The following is a 23876-nucleotide window of genomic DNA, read 5'->3' as shown; positions in this document are numbered from 1 at the left end:
TACTGATGATAGCACAGTAATGCCCTAACTTCATTTGTTCAGTAAGTATTTTGTCACTGTTGGTAAAGAATCATACATGTTACTTTTCAAATGTGTCTTTGTATAGGAGTGGGGGAAGTTAGACACTGTAAAGATTTACTGGGTTTGCATCCCAGAACCATCAGGAATTAGGAGTATTTAAGAGGACAGGCAGACAATGGATCAAATGAAAGGAAGGAATTACCTGTTAGTTCGAGAACAAAGTAGCAGAGGGAAGTGCCGTTTTCCACATACATTGCCACAGCTTCTTCAGGGGGAAGTGTGATCTGAAATAAAGATTTGCAAAGGAAGCATGAATGCTGGGGTATGTTTAGGGGAAAATGCCTTTTTCTCTAATCCAGTCATGCTAGAAATTTAACCAAGGGGCATTGTGTAGGCAGTAGTCAGCCACTCCACTAAACAACCACAAGTTCAACAAGTTACTCAAAATATTTCTTCCAGCTATTATTTAAAGCTCTCCTTGGTTCACCGAGAGGTAGGAATGTCATAGGCATTAATGACATTTGATTTGACTTCATTCACTCAGTTCACTTTTGGAATGAGCTTATGAGTAATTTCCTGTTATCATGTATAAGATTTAAACACTTTAAATTTTTTCTGTGCACTGCACTAGAGTTTTGGTCAGATTTCATAAAATTTTAACATGAGTAATTATGTGAAACATAAGTAGTTTTTGTTTATATTTTTTAACAGTGTTTTCTTTCCCTCTCTCTGAAAAGGCTGTTCTCTGATCTAGAAAACTGATGGAAATTGAGTAGAGACCTTTTCTTTTTCCTTTTCTAAAAATAAATGGCCAACACTCAGCATACTATGTGCCAGGTACAGTCTAAGCAATTTAAATGGATTTTCTAATGTTATTCTCACAATAGCCTGAAGAAGTGTATGTTCACTATTATACTCGTTTTTAAAGAAGATGAAATTGAGGCCCAGAGAGGATGAATAACTTGCCTAAGGTTGCACACTTACTAAGTAGTAGAAGTAGAATTTGAGTCTAGATAGTCTGGCTTCAGAGTCCATAGTTTTTCATCACTCTCCTTATAATGACCCCATATACTGTAATTACTGCTTATAAAATGTTAATTGGCTTAATAAATTTTATAAAGAATTTATGATTTGATGAACTTAAACTTATTTCAGATTATCACTAAAATGTATACTTTTTGAAAGAAAGCCATGCAGTTTTTCCCTGCATTCAGTTCTGATCTGTGTTGTTAAGCTCTCATTATGGATCCTCATATTTTAGAGCTTGTTAAATATCAAATATCTGCTCGCTCTGGCTATTAGGCAAAGTATGGAGATCAAACTGTATTTAAATCTTTTTATACTTCTGAAAGAAGGCTCGATTGGATAGTTTCCAAATATTTGCATATTATAATATTTTATTTTGCTATTTATTTAGTATAAATTTATAGTTTGGCATACCATTTTATTTCTAAAGTAGTCTAATGATTAATGTCATACATAAGTTACTATCTAGTACAGTCATTAACACCCACTCCGACCCTCCCACACACACTGTACCCCCTGAGCAGGATCCAACATCAATCGTCGTGGTAGGTGTTTTGTTTTAAGGTAGTTGACTTACTGTTATAATTAACATGTAGCCTGGATTTCCTTGGAGAACCTTGGACTTAAAATAAATTGTGGTCCTCTACACTGTAAGAATACTCAGGAAGTTTTAATATTTAATACTTTCTGTTTTGCTAAATGAGCAATGAAAATGGATATTTGTGATACACCATCTAATAGAGTTGAATAGTTAAAAGAGAGACATGCTGTGTATGTTTATTTCATTCAACAAATATTTATTGCAGGTTTACCATATGCCCAGCCTGGGGCAAAGCAGTTGCTAAGAAGGCGGTCTGTGCATCCTTTTTAGGAATTTTTATTAAAGAGAGGAAACATAGGCTCTCTATTCTTATGAGTCTATAGCTCTTTTTCTACACCTAGGTGACAGTAATTACTACAACCGATTTGATCTTGTCATCTTGTATGTGTTGTATCCCTATAACTAGTTTATGACTTTTCTGGAAATAAAAACTGTAACTTGCTCAGATTTGTCCCTTATTTGTGTTTGAGCGTTCAATAAGTGCTGTTTTACATTGTTCAAATAAGGGATTGAAGCACAGGTGAAAAGATCAGAATGTCCACTCCACCAGGGCAGGTATGCCCCTGTCTGTTTTGTTTACTGCTGTGGTCCCAGGGTACATTGCCTGGAACATAATAGGCACTCAGTCAACAAAAGACTGAATGAATTGGAATAATAGAGATTTAGATTTTGGTTGAATCTACCCAAGGACAATAGTTGAAGGCATTTATTAATTTTAGCAAGTATTTCTGTTGTATCACCTTATGTAACAGACTGTGTTAGGCACTGGATAAACAAGTCCAAGCCAGAACAGATTCTTGTGGCAGAGAAATAATAGATCTGCAAAGGAAAGGCAGATTTACAGTTAGAATTTTGGAGGGACAGCCACGGTTCAGGGAGCTAGACTGAGCAGGAGAATCCCTTCTACCGGCTACTTCTCTCCATGGTCTGCAACTTCAGACTCAGGAACTAGGGGTGGATAGAGTCACAGGAGCCAAAGCAGAGTGTCTTTGTAAGATAGAGAGGGGTCAGTGGTGCCAGGTACTGCTTGGGGTTGAAAAGGATGTGGAGTGTGAAAAGCGCATTCACTTTGACCAGAGAGGCCTGGTACTAAAAGGAATGTATATATAAATCAGCATCTTTATTCATATGTGCTCAAAGTTAGTATACTGTTACAGAATTAGTTTATTTAAAAAGCCCTTATATTTTAGACCTTGAAATTTTTTAGTGAAATTATTACAGTTGAAAAACTTCCAAGTGCTTAAGGGAAAGAACATAACCTAGTATTTCTTTAGGCCACCCTCGGGAGAATGGCACAGAGTGAGGGTCATGTTGGCTGGGCTTGAGCCACAGGGCACGGCCTCCTGGGTTAGTGTGGTGAGCACTTTCACTCGATCTTTCTCATCCGCAGATGGGTTGACAGTGATTCCTACCCCATGAGATTAAATGAGAGGACTCCTTCCTCATAAGATTAAGAAAGGTAGATCATGAGTGCACGGAGTGTGCTCAGCACTGTGCCGGGCCAGATGTTCAGTAAATGGTTTGCTATTGTCCTTAGTCCTCTCCCTGTTATTGCCACAATACTCGCTGCCTTACCTGTCTCCCTCTCCTAGAACAGTTTGGGGGGCTGGGCTGGTTGGACGAGAGCAAACGGTCACGCTGACTGACCTGGCTGTGAGTCTCTCTGCCCATCCCATGGTTCTCCTATCGGAGAGAGTGAATGTAGGGCTTCCCTTTTATCGATTTGCTTCCAGTTCTGTTATTTTGGTATGATTAACTAACTAAAACTGCTGTTGTTGTTTTAGTTACATGAAAGCGGTTATGATGCTGGCAAAGCCCTGCAGCGCCTGGTAAAGAAGCCTGTGCCCAAGCTGATTGAAAAATGCTGGACCGAAGACGAAGTGGTGAGCTTGGACGGGAGTTTGCCTTGTGGTCTGGGTCATCGGGGTATTGCTTCTCAGTGTGTGACCTCCCTGCTGCTCGGGGGGAAGGGGGCTCATTCCAAAGATTCAGTCAGGTGTACGAGGCTGCCCATGGCATCTATCAGTCAAGGGAGAAGCCTTTACTCCTTGTTATTGTACAGAAAGCCTTAATTTGGATAAGCTGAAGTTCTCTGAGTAATAGGAAAGATTTCTCTATTTCGTGGAAAGAGAGAAGAAATTGATAGTCACTTTTTTTTAAAGTTAGTATTGGTTGGTTGGTTTTAGCAAATTTTATCAAGGCAGCTTTTGATAACCTCCCTATTTTAAGACACAAGCATTTGAAAATCAGTCGATACGTAACCTAGAGTAGGACTCGTGACGTGTGTATGTTCTTAGGGCTGGCAGGATTTGTAACCTGCTGAAAGATGTTAGTCAAAAGCAGGAACATAGACTTGATTAAATAAATACAGAGGATCTTCAAATATTCATTCTATCATTGTACCCACTAAGAGATGGGGGGAGATGGAAATGTGCCCACAAATACAGATTTGCAAACCCATGCATTTGTATCCCTGGAGAGTAGAGTTCTCATGAAGCTACATCCCCATCTTGTGATTTTTGAAAGGTATTGCTATGAAAAATTTACAGATTTCTTGTGCTTTTGCAAATACAATCTTCAATATGAGTGTTACTACTTGACACTTGCCCTTTAGGGTGAATGAAATTAAGATGAAGACTGGCACTGACTGATACACATATAGATTGTAAGTTCCTTGCCTAGATTTTAAAATGTGCTAAGGAAGAATGTTTAGAAATGTTATGCACTTTCCGGATCCTGCTCTTTTCATTTGTCAGCAGTACTTACTGAGTGCTTATTATGTACCAGGTGCTACACTAGGAGCCATATCAAGAACACAAAGTCCCTCCTCACAAGACTTGTATAAGAGTGGGAAGGCCATCTGTAAATCAGTGGATGTGTGGTGGTGGTACATGTACTGAGCAAAATAGGTAATGAGGAAGGGGAATAAAGTAGGTAGGGATGCTGTCTTCTGTAAGGGTCTCAGGACAGGACTGGTAAGTACCATTTAAGCAGAGACTTCGCGAAGTGAGGAAGTGAGCCTTTTGGACATCAACAGGGAAGAGAATTCCAGGCTCTTAGGTGAAAGCCTGCCTAGAATATTTGAGAAATAGGCAGGCAGTGTGTCTGGAGGGGAAATGAAAGGAGAGGTGCATGGTGAGGGAGGGGGCTCTGTGGCCTGTGCCGTTGTCATCATCTTGCTGTTTGCTCTTCATGAGCAGATTCTGAGCAGAACGACTTGCCCTGCCAGTGCACGCACTCTGGTTGCTGTGTCAAGAGTGGGCTTTGTGGGCTGTCGTGAGTGTCAAGGCCAAAACTGGTGACTCAATAGAGGTGGTGAGAAGTGTGAGATCCTGGATGTATGTAGAAGGAAGAGTCAAGAGAATCAGTGGATGCAATGCTATGAATGAAAGCAAGTATTTTGGGAAGAATGGGGCAAAAGCTTAGGAGACAGGAGGGATGCAATGAAATGGTTGAAGATTGGTACTAGAGTGCCTTTCCAAGAGTCCCTTAAAACTCTAAGTTTATCAGACTTATGATGAAGTTGGTATTGCTGTTTTGAAATTAAAAATTTTTAAATCTTACATGATTAGTGAGGAGTTGGAAACATCTTAACTGTTTGTTTAAGCCATTAATAGGTAATAGCTATTGTAAAAACATTAAACTGGTTGTTTTGAAAAGTCATAAAGATGTTATTCACTGCGGACCTATTTATGTGAGGAGATAAGAGATTCAATCGATAAAAATTTTAATTTCCTCAAAAACCCTTTCCGGAAAGACATAAGGAGATGAACAGGATGGAATGACTAAAACAGGATCCCTCTGCAGGTCCTTGTCCGCCCATATAGGTACCGTGACCCACCCATTTCATTCTTACCTTCAGTTCTTGGGCTGCTTCCTTCCTGCTCCCGTTTCCCTTCGGTCTCTCCTCTCCTTCCACCTTCCTGACCCCCCACTGTCCTTCCCTTTTTCACTAGACGTGACTCTCCCCTCCCTTCATTTCCCCCATGACCTTTCATTCCCTCTGAAATTTTAAAATTCCAGCTTAAAAGAAAGCTCTTCCTGCTCAAAAGAAAGCTGGCTTCCTTTTCCTGTAGCACTTGCTTCGGCCCAATCTGGATGTGTCCCGCTGCTGCCATTTAGGGACTTTGAGCAGATGGTGGAATGGAGAGGGGAGGCCTACACAGAGGGAAAAACCTGCTCAAAAGATGACACATGACTCCAAGTGCTGCGCATGCTGAGGACAGGATGACGATGCCAAACTGCATGCTTCCTTGTCAGTTTGGGCCTATTTCTGTTTGCTTCTTGGTTTAGTGCAAGCTTTGAGAAATGTTTTGGCAGCCATCGAGTCCTTGCAGTGCCTAGGGATCTAATGGTTCCCTTATTTATAGAAGTTAAGCTTCACTTTCTAAAACCTCAAAAGGGAATGAGAGAGAGTGATTGAATAATTGATAGGCCAGAGGAAGTTTCTGACAAATGTGTCCATTCAGATCTCTGAATCGTTTTATGTGGCAACAAGGTACATAGACCACCATGCCTTCTGCCTTAGCCTGGTTTTGGCTGTGAACGCATACCTGCTGTGTGCACGTGGCCCCTTCCTTTGGATTTACCCCATATTCTCACCCCAGGAATCTCAGGAATAAGCAGCATGCGTGTGTTCTGACTAACATAGTGGCCTACCTGCCTTTTCCCCCTCTTGGTTTTCTGTATACTCAGACATTCTGGTTACTCTCGGATTTCCAATGTATCAATGATGTAACTACAAGTGTTCATGAAGTTGTTTTCCTTTGTGAACCCCTGTGTGAGAGGGTTGGTGGAGTGCGCACCTGACACTGTGCGTCCATGGCTGCACCGTGAGCAGTTCCCCGGTGCCCCTGGCCCTGGCAGGCCTGCTGCTCTGTGAGCAGCGCATCTCTGTCTTGCCAACCCAAACCCTAGCCGTTCCTCGTGGGTTAGCACAGCTCTCCTGCCCATCCCACGGTGATTGCTCCTTTTTCTGAGTTGCATCTCCTGTTTATATCATTTGTGGACAGCTAATGCTTTGCCTCTTCGCGAGCATCTGTGCTGTCACCAGCTCTCGGTTCCTCACAGTCTTTATTTCTGAGTTGACTGTCCTCCTAGGTTGTAAACTTAACTAAGAGTGAGAACTTATTAATGGTGAGAGTAATGTCTAGTACAGAATAAAGTCTTTATCTCTGAGGGATTTGAAGAATAATGACAATACTCTATTCAGCTTATTTTGAAAGATTCTCCACTGTAATTAAGATTGTCCTCAATCCAGCATTTTAAAACTTGTAATAGTTAATAATTATGCATAAGAATCAAAGAAAAAAACTTTTAAATGCATGCAAAGCTGACCTTAAATGATTTAGTTTTGGAAAATGTTCCCAAATTATGATTAATAAATCACCCAGCCTACTCTTCCTAGGTTTTTCAGGTAATCACTAACTCTTGAGATACTAGGCCTCAATTAAATAATAGGATGCTTTTCATTTCATACTCTCAGTAATTCCTTTGACTGGTGTGTGTGTATATATATGGTATTTCTTATTGAAATTGCTTTGGGGCTGAGACGCTTCAGATCTTACGGATCTGAAGCCAGATTTGTGCCAATTTCTGTTAAATTCTAGGCCACATAGTGACAAATGAACTCGGCTTTAGCGGAGTGACTCTGAGAAACACCTTGGTAGCTAGCTCATGGCCAGTCTTTCAGGCTACATAAACTGGGTCAGATCAGAGAGCCATTTTTGAAGAAACGCTGCATCAGTTCATGAAGCTCATTAAATACCATGGTATGGGCAAGGATGGGGCCCAAAGTTAATGGCTGGCTGCCACATTTGAGAGTTATATTGATGGTTAACCAGTTTCATTTACATTATGCCAAAAACATTATTCCTTCCCAAGAAGCCATCCAAATCAGTGGAATTCAGAAAGAAGAAGAAAGTACACATCAGAACTTAAAAAAAAAAAAAACAACTGAGACCCCAGATTATTAGGTTTTCAATTAAACATGATAAACACATTTAAATATAGCACAAAGGCCCCAGGCTGAACTGCACCTAATCGAAACAGAATTAAGTCACCCTCGGTGCTCAAGTAGTCGCTGGTTCTGTGTTTATGAGCTGAAGGCCGCGCTCGGCTGCTGCTGCACTGTTGCTTCTTGTACTGGGATTGCGTCGCTGCTTGATGCTGTGCTCTTGATTAGCATTCAGCTGTTGATTATGGAAATGAAGGGGATGCTAATTTAATTCTTTTTAAAATTCAGGGCCTGCATTTTCCTTGTGGAGTTTGGCCTGACTTGCCAGGTTGTAAGATTGGGTGCTCCACTGAGCTGTGCATTTCAACCTTTGCTTCCCATCCATTTGGCCTGTTTGTTTTGGAAATTATTTTCGTGTTGAATTAGCTTTCAGCAAAAATCCAGGTGTCGCATTAGGTAAAGGTTTTGTTGCTTACAGTATTCCTGCATAGTGTTTCCATTTCACTTTGGGGAAGTGTAACATTTACCTTGAAATATGCCTCCTTTTAAATATTATATACCAATTCTGATGTAATACATTGAGGTGAACAACCTAGATACAAATAACCTCTGAAATCTTTATCCAAAGATGGTTAATCCATGGTAGTGATAAACCTTAATTGGCTGTGTACATGGATTCACAAATTCATGAATTTTAAAACATCTAAACTACCCTTCAGTTTAAAGCTCAGTTTATCATAAATATAAGTGAAAATCCTTCTTTCAAACTTGACCTGACATGGCAAACTCATTTTCTAAATATTTGTAATCCAGTGAACCCGCGTGGCTGCTCAGGGAATTACTTGCCCAGAACACACACAGCTATTCCCATGATGTCCTTCACCAGCAGCATCTGCGCACGCCTTTGTAAGGCCCTTTTTGGAACGTCTGCTCAACACGACGTTGTTTCATTGTTCACTCTTTTCAGGCCAGGCATCTGGATGTGCCAGAACACAGAACTGCTTACTTAGTGGGGCAAAAATACAATGAATTTTATTTACTGTTTGTGTGGCAGCTGTAGAAGATGGAGTTCACAGCAGAACCAGAGTTAAGGTCCTGTCCACAGTCTTGGTGTTTAGTTTTTAAATTTTTTATTTTCCGTATAGCGGAAGGCTTAGTTACATGATACTTATTTTAGGAATGGTCAAATTTCTAGAGTTATTGAGCATTTTATATAATCATTAAGAAATGTTGATGACAGGACAGTCCTGTAGGTCATCTCATCATGAATCTGTTCATTTTCGTCTTTTGTAAATTTTGTGTGAATTTTCCCTAGTGTTAGAACATCATTATAAAAACATTCAAGGGGAGCTGAAACCTCACCACCTGCTCAGTGTCCTGGTTTTCTGCTCTCTTTAGGTCTTTGTTCATGTACATACATCATTTTATGTAATTGTAAATTTATGTAAATTGAATCATAACGTTGAAATTCTTTCTGAAGGAATCTTAATTTGGAAATTTTTACAGTTCACTTGAAACCTGAGATACAGATATATTGTATTTCATGCAACACATAATAGGCACTTCGTAAATTTTAAATTCAAGTAGATTTTTCTCTCTGATTAAGACTTGCTGTAATTTTAAACTGAATTGGTACCGCTTCTCATAACCTACTTAATTCTTAAATATGAGAGTGGGAAAATATGTAAATGTTGACATATTACTTACACATAAATGATATCCTATTACTCATCCATGTTATATGTTCTTATTATGGTCCATGGTAAAAATCAGTCCATAATATTAAAAAAGGAAAACGTAGAATCAGGTAAAATTTGTCTAATGTTTCAGTAATGAGTGAAATTGAAGTATTTTTCTTATTAACACTCCCATCAGCCTTTGAATCACACCCTTGTTTAAAGAAGTTCATAGTGTGGATAGAGTAGAGTTTATTGTCAAGTACTTCTCGAAATGAAGACAGTGAATTAAAAGTCAATTATAAGTGTAGAAAAGTTGGTGGAAGGCCATCCATTTTGTTAGTTTGCAGAAGGATTCTACTGTGTAACAAGATATAAAGAAAAATGTATTTTTAAATCCTTAATAAATGAAATAGGCCAACCATTAGAAGAGGGTAGATATTTCAAAAATTTATTTCAGTATTTCATGTCCGTAGAAGATGCCTCCAGGTTACATATACACTCAGCCATGACCTTGCCTTCTAACATATGAGGCTTTATTGCTTTCTAGGCTTCCTCTTAATACTGGAGCCAGAGAAGTTAGTATGTCTGGTTTTCTCTTTCTTTTTAGATAAGGTCATTCTGTTTCTCATTTTCTTTAACCAATACATTTTTTTAAGCCCTTTATCCCCTTGCCTTAATTTTAGGTTATTTTTTCAAAAAGCCAGCAATAAATTGTGCCATTCTTTGGGCTCCATGTGTGTGTGTGTGTGTGTGCGTGTTTGTGCACATATGCATGTTCAGGCCTTGGGGCGCTGCAGGACAGAACAGAGACCTGGGAATAACCCCACATGGAATACAAGCATACCCCAAATTACTCCATGCTCAGGATAATCTTTTTAAATCAAAGAGTAATTTTTGTGGGACATTTTTCATTTTTGCTCGAGGAGAGGAGCATTGGGGAGAATCTTCAGCTTGAAAGATTAATAATACTAGGGCAACGGGTGTTGAGACCATGTTTTCCATCTCATTTCAAGGGCATGTAAAAGAAATGGAGATAGCATACACTTTCAGCCACTCTCCATCATCTTTCTCTGTTCATTTAAAAAATGAGAACAGGAGACAAGAGGACTTGAGAGATTGCATTCGTTCTCCCATTGACAAAGTGGTTATTTTATAAATGAAGAGGATGGAAACCCTTTCCTTTCGCAGTTCCTTAGCAACAGAAGAGTCCATTTCGATGTGCATGCATAGAAAACTCGGTATAGTGGCATTGGAGCCTTGCATTTTCACAGGGGAAACATACTACATTAGCCTGCTAACTGGAGTTCAGGGTTGGGGGAAAGAGACAGGAGGGCAAAGGAAAAAAGGGAACCCTGCAACCAGAGAAGTGACTCACTGAAAGCTGCCTCCTCTCTCCTGGCATATGTATGTCCTAAGTCTAAAGTCTCTCTTAGGTAGACGTAATTAATAATGACCTTGATAGCCCCCTAATTGCTGACCTCACTAGAGTGCCAGACTGTTTTTTATTTCCTAGTGGTGTTTAGTTCCTCCTCCCTCAGTACCCTGCATGCTATTTAGGTGATACTTAATGACTGATGTTTCAGCACTTGCTTCAAGATGTTTTTCTAAAATACATGTGTATGGGTGGATTCCGGTGAGTTCTCTATACATGTAAAGCGAAGTGTTAGGTGTTAGGAGCAGAATATGTTTGCAGGTCCCAAACGAGAAAGGCAGTCTCCACAGTCGGCCTCACCAACTCCGTGTTCAGGCCCAGGTCTGCCTCTCCAGCTCCGCATCTCTTGTGTTTGTCTTTGGGGCTTGGCAGATGGAAGCCTGCCCCTTCTCCATGATTATCTCTCCTGTGTGACCGTGAGGATAGAATGACCCCTTCATGTTGTTCATTAGGTTGCTTACTCAGTTCTGATTTTAGATTACTGCTTGGAATTCATTCATGCATTCCACAAATATTCATAGAATAGACCACCACCTCTTTACATGCTGGTGATACAGCAGTGAACCAAACAGAAGTCCCTGTCTTCCTGGAGCTGACATTCTAACAGGGAAGGCGGGTAAAACAGGACCACTAAGTGATGTGACCAGTGTGTTAGCTGAGTGTGAAGAGTGTTGTTGGGGTCTGCCCCCCTGTGCTGTGATGGCCTGTTCACATGGGTGCCTCCACAGTAGGCTAGGAAACCTTGAGGTCAGGGATTACAGTTAATCCTTCTTGTATCCCCAGAACATAGCCAGGGCCTGGAGCAGATTTGATAATCAGAAAATATTTTCTGACTGGGTGAACAGAAGAGAAACCTCAGTAAAGGTTGTTTTCTCCCCCAGAGCATCAGATCGTGACAGTGCAGCAACCACTTGGCTGAAGGCCTACACTGCTGCTGTTAACAGGGGCTTTTGCTTTACCTGCACAGGGCCATGCCTCTGACTCCAGCACTTCCCTGTTCCTTTCTTCTCAGTAGCTTCCCTTGGAAGGGACAACAGCCCACCAGTTGTCAATGGTTTTATTTTCTTGACTTCCATTTTCAAAAGTTCATTCTTTGCCAACATCAGTTAGCACTTGCTGATGTGTGTGGTTGAGATGTTCTGCTGCGAAGGAGTTAGTGATGGGGAGAGAGAGGAGGAGGGCCCAGTGGACAGCCCAAGCAGCCCGCCGCTCTTTCAAAGCCGGATGACCTGCTTGCTGATGTCTTCCTTAAGGCTGTCTGGCCGGCTTGGGCAGTCTTTGTGACTGTGACGTGTGTGTCGTACACCTTCCCTGTCAAGTCTCCTCCAGACCTCGGGCATGCCCCTCCCTCCCTATTTGGTCACTTTTGGAGTGTTCTTTTCCCCTGCAGAGGGCTAGATCCCGTGTAGTTAATCTCAGCAATAGGACACAGAGGAACTGTCAGATATACCCAAGAACTAATCAGGTGGGGGCAAGGAGAGTGACACGTAAACAAAGAACCAAAAGGTCCAAAAAGGAGCAGAATGACTGAAACTGCACCGTATTGCCCGAGGGCTAAAAAGTTTACCAGCAGCGTATCTGATAGTTAAAATATGTGTCTAGAGTCTTTTTTTTCCTTTTTGTAAGTGCATATACTCTGTCATTCTGGACCATTTTATGAAATGTTCAGAAATGATAACCCAAGAACACTAGGAAGACCCTTCTTTGCTCTGGGACGTGCCGAGTAACTGCAACTGTGTTGTCGCCCTTGCCTGGCTTCCTGCCTGGCTCTGCGGGCATGGAGCACGCTGCTGAAGTGCGGCGCACAGCTCGAGGGGGAGGGAGAGACGGTCGGGTGAGCTCCCTTCTCCTACCTGGAAGACTCACTGTACGGTGGGCCAGAGAGGGCTGAGGTGGGGGCGCAACCCTGAAGAAGCTGGTGGCCGCGGAACACTGACCTGAGCGCCCGCAGGCCTGTGCTCAGACGGGCAGCCACCTTTGGGGCCTCAAGGAAGCCGGGTCCCTTGAGTCTTAGTTTTGTTGTCTAAGAAAAGGAGAAGGGGAAAGGGTGAACTTCACCATGGCCGGCAGACGTGTTCAACAGGAGACGGAGTCTGACTCCAGTCTCTGGCTGCTGCCCACCTCCACCCTTTTACTTCCCAGGTAGAAAATTGGGCAGATGTTTTATCTAAAGCTAATGGAATCATCTTGGTTTAAGAAATGTAAAACATGCACACCTGCATACTCACATGTCCTTTAGTGCTGAGTTCTTGGTTTCCCCTTGCAGCTCTTTGTAAGTTTTTATTATAAATTTATTTTTCTAATCTTGCCCATCAGCAGTGATAAAACAAAACCTTCTAGACTACAGAAATGCATGAAATGGTCCATCACCAGTGGCTCTGCTCCATGTTACTTCTGTCCCTTTCCTTCTCTTAACATCCCTGAATCGTCCCTGGGAGCCACTGTTAATGAACTCTGTGGAGGTGTTACACATTTGCAAATAAGCTGCTTTCCAAACAAATTAGTCACTTTCTTTTTCCATCTAGGGCCTCTAATTAATTAGAGTAACACAGCTAAGTAGTCTTGGTTATCCATTTTTTGAAAGGGGAGTTTTTAACGAGGTCTTAGTAAGAATAGATTTGGGGAACCAGTTGACCTGGACCCTGAACCCACCTAACATTAATCTAAAAATAGCTTCGCTTGTTGAAGGCATTGGGCTCCTGTTCTAGCCTCCATTCCTGTGTTCCCAGCAGAACACCACTTGGGTCGTAGATAAAGCTGTCCCAAATTCCCAATGCAAGTTAAAGACTGGAATGAACTCCCTACTCTCAGCCTATCCACAGAAATGAAATTCTCCAATCCTTTAGCAGTAACAAAAGTTAGAAAATTACTTTCAGACCATCCTTTGAGACAGTCCAAGTTCTTTGTCAGCCTTCCAAGTTTTTGACCCCAGAACAGCCTGACCTTGGTAGTTTGCCTCCCTCATTAGAATTCTCTGACTATAATCAGCTCACATTTTCTCTCCCTCTGTAAAACCTCTGTCATACATTCCAAGGACCCACTTACATTATTATCTTGCTTTTAGGCAAACTTTCAGATGGATCATTCAGTTGCTCACACATTTAGAGGCATCAGTAAGCATCACACCCCATCATCCTCCATTGGTTTGAAATAATTCTAGCAGTTGGGAATTCCACTGTTACGAGGATGTGCATGTGTAGGGGAAATACTCTTATTTCAGATGAATGTCTTTACAAAAGGGGTGGTAGATTCTTAAGGCACAAAGCCAAACATTATGATCTGTTTCTGGATAACCAACCCTAGATTTGCCTTAAAAAATACTATACAGAGAAAAAGAGAGAGGAAGGACTTTGCCCCACCTTATATTGAATTTAATTTCACTGCATTTCCCATACCTACTCTGTGCAAGGCTCTGTTGGATTCTTGTGAAACCCCTTTATCCATTGTTCACTATTTTAATTCTTCCTCTAGTTGAATCTCATGTTCCCATTGTTGTTTGTTTTTTGGCTATTCAAGTCACTTTTTTTGTATTTAGCTTATTTTTTTAGAAACAAGATTAAAAAACAATATTGGACAATGTTATATATGTCAATTATATCTCAGTTAAGCGGGGGTGGGGAGGGTGGGGAATTGTTTACCTTCCCCAAAAGGAAGATACTTAATCATTGACTTCAGACAAAGTGCATTTGTTCTTCAACTGCTAATATCTCTGCAGGTATCACCACTGACCTTGATAATTGCCTGGCAGTGTGGCATCCTTGACTGATTTTGGCAGTAGGTGGAAATGAGCACTTGAGTTGGACATTGTTGCCATAGGCAACCTAGACAGGAGATGGCAGCCCCACAGTTGGAAATTTTCTGAGTGCCTTTGCTGCTGCTGGCTGTGTGCTAGGGTCCATGGGGTGCAGGAGGAACGTGCTGCTCTTCTGCTCTCGGACAGGAAGATCAAGGAGAGGCTCTGGGGAGGAGGCGTTGTTGGAGAGGAACCTTGAAGGATGGATAGGATTTCACGAGGCCGAGTTGATAGAGGTTAATGGAAGAACAAAGGCATAAAAGAATGTGGGTGGGTGGGTGGTAGCCAGTTACCCAATGTGACTGAAGCTATGGGTGGAAGATTGTAGAAGATAGCTGATTCAAAGCTGCCCGCTCTTTATGGGAAAATACTTTTATTTAATTTGATAGGAAATAAGGAATAATTACATATTTTTGAGTGTGGGAATGAGAGAACTGGGACCGTCATTGGAGATTAGTCAGGTAACCTGGGATGACCTGAAGTGGGCAGAGGAGGGAAGCGGTGGTTCTGAAGCCTGGCTGCAGATCAGAATCACCTGGGGGACTTCAGAATGTCCCCCTGCCCAGGCCGCACTCCAGGCCAGACGGAATCTGTGAGGTGGGACCCACGTGCCTATATGTCGGGCCCTGAGAACAGGGTAAGGACTATGGTCCTAGTGAGAGATGCTGAGAGCTCTGTGTTGATAGTAGTGGTTCTCAACCTTGGTTGCACACTGGAATCACATGAGGAACTTTAAAACATACATGTACACACACTAGAAACTTGGGTCTCACCCTGGAGATTCCAGTTTAATTCATCTGGGATATGACCCAGGCACTGAGGCTCTCACATGCAGCCAAGGTCAGGAAGAACCGAGGCAGAAGCCTGAAAAGCAAGAGGAGGGACCAAGATCGAGAGCCTTATGAAGTGACAGTGAGACCTTAGTTGGGCTCTGGGTACTGATCTCAGCACTTGACGTGAATTTTCTCATTTATTGGCGTTTTGCAGATGAAGGAGCTGGGTCACAGACAGGAGAGAGAACTTCCCTGAGGTCACAGCCCTGCCCCCTGGCTCCAGAGCCCAGCTCTTAACCTACCAGATCACACTGCAAGGTCTCTCTAGAGAAGCCTAGCTGATTGGAGGTAGCAAGCAAGGAAAAAGTGGAGAGATGCTATTTTTTTTGTGCTTTGGTACAAGGGAGAAGGCTGGCAGCATTATTAATCAAATTGTGAAACCAGAAGTACTTGCTTTTGGGGAGAATCTGAGAGTTCATGTTGAATTTGAAGTGATTGTAGAAGGTGAAGGTCTAAAGAAAGATTTTGGGTCCACAGAGAAAATTCAGTTAAGAAAACTTGACTTGAAGAGGTTAATTTGCTTGCTCAGGGTCTCGCAGCTTCTAAGTGGCAGCGGCAGGATCTGATAGGGTTGCCAGGGACAGCAGTGAAACGCAGGAAGAGGCCCCTGAGGAGGCTTATGGTGAGGGATAGAAGGGTGGGTGAGGTGTTAGAGTCACTTCATGACAGGGTCCGACAAGGAGTAGCTCAGAGGGCCAGCTGGGGACAGCATTGGATGCTATTTGTTTAATTTGTTAAACATTATGTTCAACTTAATAGGAAATTAGCGATAATTACATATATTTTGAATGTGGGCAAATGATAGGACTGAGGCTGTCCTTGACCTAACTCATTTGAAAGATTGGGTTAGGAAATTCTTTCAAGGTCAGGATGTTGAGGCATGTCTAAGCAGTATTGATTGGATTGCATTGCTGAAAAAACTTGTAGTGAGTCACAGGCTGCATATAAAACTTGGGGCACCAGGACGGAGATGATGGGGTGGAGGAATTTGAGGGGCTAGAGATCGCAATCAAGAAGAAGAGATTTTCTGGGATTAGTGGTGGCTGTGCAGTTGTAAATAAAAGAGAATTTCTGGTTGCATAATCAGGCGTTTTCACAGGTGTCAATCATAAGGCATGGCTACCTGTGGATGGCTAGGTTGAAGTAAAGGGGTCCAAGAATTATGGATGCAAACAGAGTATTAGAAGGACTATGGGCAAGATTTTTCCATGTTCCTGAGAGTGCTGTTGAAAGATTGGGTAGAGAAGGGGACTGTTAGCTATGTGTACGATCACTGAGTAAGTGGGAGGCTGGCCCGGGTGAGGAGGAGAGGCAGTTGGAGGGAGTAGATGAGGTGGTCAGGCAGGATTGTCACCATTGGAGCTGAAGAATGCACACAGAATTAGACTTCTGGCCGTGTAATTGGTGGGGCTGGGGGGGATGCTGTGTGGATCTGAAGGACAGGATGTTGGGGCGGAGAGCTTTGTGGGGCGATGAACAGATAGAGGGGAGGGGTGAGAGAGGACAGCAGGGTACATGGTTTGAGGAGCCCGCTGGGCGTTGTGAGGGTGAGGTGAGCCTAGTCAGAAGCAGGGACTGGGATGAGAGAAACAAGGGAAGGAGTGGGAAGGAACCACAAGCCCTGGGAGGTTCGGGTTAGGCCCAACGGCCAGGGAGCCCAGGGAGCTGGCCCCTGGGTGCTGCCCTGCAGGGTGATGGCCTTCTGGAGACCCATCCATTTCTTACAGTGCTTTGCTCCTCAGTGGGCTCTCTAAGCGCCAAACGGAGTCTAACTGAATTGACATGGAGAGGTTGAAGATGGGGGCAAGTGGTGAGGAGGCAGGATTTTGTGAACAAAAGATTATTTAGAATTAAGATTGCAGATGGGAGCATTGGCTCCAGAATATATTGTGCTATTTGTTTCCTCAGACACTCAACAAATATTAGGCATTTAACTGTGTACCAGGTATTGTCTAAACTCTGAAGATAGAAACTACAGTGGGCGTGCTATTCTCAGGGCACTTGCATTCTAGGGGGGAACAGAGACAAATAAGCAAATTAACATAAATAATTCAGGTAGATGCTATGAACAAGATAGACTTGTTCTGCTCAGAGGCTCTGAGTAGGATGGGGGTTGCACAGCTATAGAGCCGCTGTCAGGTGGCAGCAGGTCCTTGTTCTGTATCACTGTTCTTCTAAGATACCTCTGATAATTTAAGTCAGTTAAGAGCAATATATGTTTTTCTAATAATCAAAATTAACCCCCAGATGATAGTTTTGGGGTTCAGTTAATCAAGAGCAATATATGTTTTTCTAATAATTAAAATTATTTAACCCCCAGCTGGTAGTTTTGGGAGTCATGTCTCAACTGCCTGTAGCTGTTCCTTGTCAGAACCAGGTAAATGCCTTCAGGTCTTAGGAACTTTGGAGAGCTTAGAACTTAATTTAGCTAAAAAGAGGGATGGAACTTTGCTTTGGAAGTAAAGTCATGCAGCTGTCTTTGAAGTAAAAATCTATGCATTTGTCATGCAAAGACGTGCATCTTCCAGCTCAGGGGATACATAATAGAATATTTTTAAATGTCACAACGATTCTATAAACCTTTCATGACTTTTTTGGATTGGGGGAAAGATTCAAAGAGAAGTGTCTGGTTCTTGTTAAAATACTTGCTGATAATCCTCTGGTGGCTTTGCATGAATATTCTCTCTAGCCCAGAGAGAGAGAATGGGGAGAAGCTGTGACTGAACCCGAACGGGGGCTCTCGTCTAGCCCATGACGTTCCCTTAAGGTGTCACTATTGTTTTGTTTCCTTTGATGCTTCCTTATTGTGATATGTTTTATCAAACAAGCCTAAAAGCCTAAAAAAAAGGAGTTCGATGGGTAGATTATTCATTTCCTCCTCATGAAGAGCATTTCTTTCATCCTTCATTAGGGCACAAGAGTGTTTTTCCACCGTTAGCCCCCAGTGCCGTGTGCCTGCGGCAAGAGCCGTCTGGATCTTCTGCCGGCCTGCAAGGAGCGGCGAAGGCGTGCTGCGGGTCTCGGGGCTCCCTGAATCACCCAGGCTACGAAACCCACTGCCGCCATGCAAGGTTTCGTGTGCTGCCTTTGTGTCCTGTTATTTTGGGGTTGGTGATTTGCTCTTTTTTTTTTTTTTTCTTTTTACCCGCTCCCGTTACTTCTACTTCTCTCAGGTAGCTCATCTGTCCAGAGAAAACCGCCCTGTAGTAATGTTATTGAAGTTTGGTGGGAGAAAACAAAAGTGCTGGCAATCCAGTTTCTGGTTGATTTACTGTACCTTGGGCAAGTCATTGGTCCTTTCTCTAAGAAATTAGTGTTAATTAAATAATTAGGCCACTTCTAGACATGAAGGGCTCAGGTACTAATAATAGGAATTGTCATTTTAAAAATATTTATTAAATGCCTGACTTGTATGTGCAGAGAGGACTCTGCCAGATGTCCCCAGACAGGACTACCCCACCTAAGGAGAGAGATTCTAATGGCAGTGAGGAATTTGGGTGCCCAGAAGCTAGGTCTGGGGTGGACATGTGGAAAGTTCCATGGTGGGATACACAGAAAGGTGGAAACACAGAGGAGCATGACAAAGTGTAGGCATGAGATGGTAAATAAACGATACCAGGGTCACAGCAATGGTAAGTAAAAGTACTCAGGAATCCGAGCCCAGATGGTCCAGCCCCAGAACAGCTCCATGGTGATGTGGCTCAGGGTCCCAGACAGGATATTGTGTAAGGAGATACAGGGGTGGGAGGGTGGGGGCATGTGTAGGGAACAGCAAGGACCTGGCTTCAGATGAATCTAGGGCAGCTGTGGCAGACAGTAACATACATGCTACTCCCTTCCTTTGTGTATTCACTGTAGACATTGTTTAACACAGCACTGTCTCCGCATGATCTGAAATGAAACCTCAGATTCCATTTTAACACAACTTGTAATTCAAACACTTGGGTGTATGTTGGGAGCTGAGCTGGAGCGGTAGAGTGGAGACCACCCAGCACTTTAATCTGCACACTGAGGAGTTGGAGCTCTTTATTCCTCTTGAGCAGAGAAGTGCTATAATCAGTTTTGGAATTCAAAAGTTACTCACTGCAGTGTGTTTAGGGGGTGCAGTCTGTCTTGCTTCTAGAAAGTGTTTTTAGTAGCCTTACTTTGATTTGTTAGGTAAAACCCAGTCTGGTAAGTGTAGCTGAGATGTGGATCTGTAGGCATGCTTGGCCTTCCCAAGAATTCGTCTTCCTTTTAAATGCAAAGTCACGAAAATATTTTCCCCCATGAAAACCCTAAAAGAACTCTGCTTAAATAGCCATTTCTCCCTCCCAAGTTTAAATTGGTATATGCTTTTTTCATCATAAGGATGTAATTTCTAACATAAATATTGACATTTGAAAATAAAGCTGTCTCATGACTCTTAAATCTATTCAGTGCATTTTTGAATACTCATTATTGAAAGGGTATCTCCCCGTGACCCTCCTTACCCAGAGTGACTCAGGAGACACGGGCCCACGCGAGAGATTTTATTATCTGAAGGAGAGAGTGGCTGCCCCCAGAGGGCGGGGTGGGGAGAGAGAGGGAGCAGCAGAGAGACAGACAGAGAGAGAGCAGCAGAGAGAGAGACAGAGACAAAGAGAGAGAGACAGAGACAAAGAGAGAGAGAGAGGGAGAGAGAGAACAGCAGCGTGTTGCCTTTTATTGTGGATCTGCTCGGCCTGCTGCTTTGGGGGAGGGTCGGGATGTTTAGAGATAAGGCGGGGTAAACCCAGGCAAGCCCAGGCATAATTCTCACCGGCTTCTGTGCTTGGGACCACGGGGCAAATGGAGGATAAATTACTATATTGTTACATTCCTCCCTTTTCTGTTTTATAAGTGGTAGAGGATTCGGGAAGGGGTGCAGGTCAGTCTTCAGTAACTGCTTCCTGCTGATTAGGGGCGATGAAGTTCATTTTTGTATTGATGGGGGGCGGTCCTCAGATGAGCCCTTGGTCTGCAGTGGCGATGGCATTTTCCAGGTTCAATAAGGATGATCGTCTTTGGAGAGGGGTTGGTAAAAGGTTTGGTTAGAAATTTTTTGCATTTGGGCTGATTGCTATGTTTACATAGGGTGGCAGAATTAATAGCATTTTTTGGGACATATGTGTAGGCAGAAAAGCAACCTGTAGAGCAAAGGGAATTTTTGATGGTGCAATCTTTTGGACAGTCTGAAAGAGAAGAAAGGGCTGGCATTGGGAAGATAGGTCTGGTGAGAGCGTAAGTGTTGAGACCAGCGTTAATAATCCTGAACGCATGGCGGTTGTAAGGGAGGTCTTAGGACTCCGTGCTGGCAGAAACTTCTTCAGTGATGAGTGGAAGCGGAGATGAGCAGCCGGAAATGCGGAGAGTAAGAGGTCCTGTCAGGGTGGAGGAGTAGGAACCTGTGGGAGATTTGGTGGGAGGGGAATAGGTAGACAAACGGCTTAAGGTGGGAGTTGTGTATCCAATGGGGAAGACTCTGGAGTTTAACTGCAGTTGGCGTGGAAAGGATTACTGTGTATGGTCCTGGCCATTTGGGAGTGAGGGTTGGTGTTCCTTGGTGTTTGGAATGGGCATGGTTTGGAGAAGTTTTTTCCTGTCTATGGTAATGGCCTTGTAGCGCAGGGAGAGCTGAACTCCCAGGTACGTGACCTGAGCGGCAGACAGAGGATAAGACCCGATAGCCACGTTCTGAGAGAAAGTTTAAAAGGAGAATAGTATCCTATTGACAGGTTTGTAGGGAGGGACTGCACGGGAGAAGACATCTGCATATTGAAGGAGGGTGGAGCTCGAGAGAGTAAGGGATTTGAGGTCTTGTGCTAGAGCTTGTCTAAAAAGGTGGGGACTATTCTCTAAAGCCTTGGGGAAGGACTTGTTAAGTGTTCTCTGAATATTAAAAATTAACTTAACATAAGGAATTTCCTGCCTTGATTTCTCTCTGGGATACCTGCGCCTTGGTCTGGGAGCATATCAAAAGGCTGCCTTGCCCAGCCCCCAAGGTGGACTAAGGCATTGTCTATTTGCTAAAGAATCTTGCCTCTGGAACTTCCTGGGTGTTAAAATGCAATCTTATCCTTAAGATGCAATTCTTCCTGCCTTTTACTATGCTGTCTACAGCTGGGTCTGCAGCTAAGCTAGTTGCTCAGTTTGCAGAATCACCTCGTCAGATCTGAAGGAGGAAAGACAGCACAGAGGCCTGGGCCTTTAGGATGCTAAAGTGGACCTTACACATGGCTACAAATGATTAGCATAGTAAAACATGTGCTACTCTTCTTTATCTGGGGAACATTAACTGATGTCACTGAAGAATGATTTTAGAGCTCAGTGTTTAACATAGAGTTTTAGTAGGGGAGGGTTCCTAGCATGTAGTTACATTGCTCTGACTGCAAATATCCCGCCCTGCCCCCTCCGGAGGCCCTCACCTTTTTTCTAAGCCTATGGTCCCTGTCTCATTCTCCCCTCTACAGATGGAGACCCTCGCTGCTGCTAGGGAAAGGGGGCCACGACCGCTCTGGCTGCTTCATGCTGAGATGGGGCCCAGTAAAGGGTGCAGCTGGGTCTCCATCACTGGTCAGTTGAGAGGACCTCGGAAGGCTGGCGCTTCTATTCTGAGTTTCGTTTCTATTACTATTTGCAGTTTTGTGGCTTCTAGGCAAGATAGAACAAATTGTGTTATTAGGTTAAGTAGCAACATCTGGAGTTGGATTTTCCATTCTGGAAGGACAAACTTGACGAGATTAAGAATGCATGGCTGAATATGAGAACTAGAAATATGAAGAGTCTAATTGGGAATCATAGCCAGGTATCATGGGGAAACCAGAATTCTGGATCGAGTTTACATCTCAATGACTGGTATTAGGATTTAGTATAGATAAGACAGCATTATTGAAACAGTACTTTTCTCTAAAATCACCCTCGTTTTTAATAGAAGTAGCCAGATTAAGAAAATAAGTAACACTTGGCTTGATTATTTGCTTAAGTGCTGCAAGAAGAGTAATTGATTACATGGGATCTTTTAAATGTGCTTTGCTGGAACTTTTTGTAAGGAATTTCAGATTGAACTTTAAAGGGCTTTTTGAGGCCAGAAAGCCAAGCCAGACTTGCCATCAGCTTGTGCCTGCAGTACCTGTAGATTTGGGTGAATTCCTCTGTTCTTGAGGTTCCCAAGACATTCCTGAGTTTCCTGCACCTGCCAGGAAGTGACCTTCCTTACTCACCTGGTCAGGCTGCTGGGAACTCTGTAAGCAAGGTACCAGGCCAGTTCTTCGAAGGGGCTTTGTTGGCTTTATAAAGTCAACCTTAGTTCCTTAAAGCCATCTGTTCATATCTGAGTTTTATGCACGTGTCTCTCAGGTATGACATTCCAGTCAAAGCCTTGGTAATATAACCAGTGTTTTTAATTGGTCTTCTTACAAGGAAAGCAGATTCTTATTGAACTTATGCAAATAAACAGACTGCCATGAAATATAAAAATAGTCACTGAGAGTTTTTAAATTCTGGAGGGATCAGGTAGAGAGAAAGATAAAAGTTTCAGTTCTGCTTATAAAGGCAGTCATTTACTAAACTGTTGTCAGCTTAAGAGAAAAAGCTTAAAACACTTTATCAGCAACATTTGAAACAAAAAGCCACCAAAATCATCTTCCTTAGTTTACTTAATCCTATGTAGCTAATACCTGTTCTGCTGAAATCTATTTTACTAGTTTAGGAGTAATAAACAGTGAGTATAGATGACAAAAGACTTGCAAATGACAATGATTAAAGATCTGATGAGAGCTTACTGTAAGACAGTTGTCATAGGGAAATTTGGATATTTCTGTAACACAAAACATTCAGTAACAAAGTTTAGCATCATTCTCTGTGATAGTGCCTTCCAGGTAATTAAGCAGGTAAATAAGCCAAATACTTTCTCCAATGAGAAAAAATTCCTCTAACATGTTCCAGGGGCCCTCTGGAAAATATCAGACTTAACTAGAGGTAAAAAACACTTTTTTGAATTTGATTGTGGGAAGCTGTTAAGTTTTAAGGCACTTGCTTAAATAGTTACTCACATTAGACGAAGCTACACTTCACTTTAAGCATTTTTCTTTGAAAGATTTAACAGATAGCATCAACTTAAATGACTTTAGGTAAACTTAGGCAGCTGATAACCATAAGGACATGTCTATTCAGTTCAACTTAAATTAGCATTAATGCTTAATATCTTCTATTAGAATTTTCTGGAAGTTTTAGAATGCCTGATTTTTACAAGAGCTTGTCTTTAAATCAATTTTTATTAATACCATCCGGAGATAGAAAAATATTTTTCATTTACACACTTAGACACAAACATACAGATTGAGACGTAATGATACAGTGAGAGGACAGACAGAGCTCCTGGCGTGAGCCAGGAGGGGACAAGAGAGCCCGTGGTGGTGTGTTGTCTAGGGGCTTTATAGGCAGTTGAGGATATTTGGGAACGTGAAAAAAGCTTAGGGGTGTGGATTTTAAGGCAAGTAGTAGGTGTTTAGGATTGCAGGGGAGACAGAGAGAGAG

General features: G+C 42.6%; 1 protein-coding gene across 9 annotated transcripts in view; it reads left to right on the top strand.

The window, feature by feature from the left end:
• Positions 1–23876, top strand: part of RERE (arginine-glutamic acid dipeptide repeats) — a 412748-nt gene that overhangs the window by 320372 nt on the left and 68500 nt on the right. For all 9 annotated transcript variants that reach the window (XM_037000132.2, XM_037000128.2, XM_037000130.2 and 6 more), the window contains one exon: positions 3433–3531. In XM_037000132.2, coding sequence (XP_036856027.2) covers positions 3433–3531 — 99 coding nt within the window. The remainder of the gene's footprint in view (positions 1–3432; positions 3532–23876) is intronic.

Source organism: Manis javanica, chromosome 4 (assembly GCF_040802235.1).
Source record: "Manis javanica isolate MJ-LG chromosome 4, MJ_LKY, whole genome shotgun sequence".
Taxonomy (NCBI): domain Eukaryota; kingdom Metazoa; phylum Chordata; class Mammalia; order Pholidota; family Manidae; genus Manis; species Manis javanica.
This window is presented reverse-complemented; position numbering and strand designations above follow the sequence as displayed.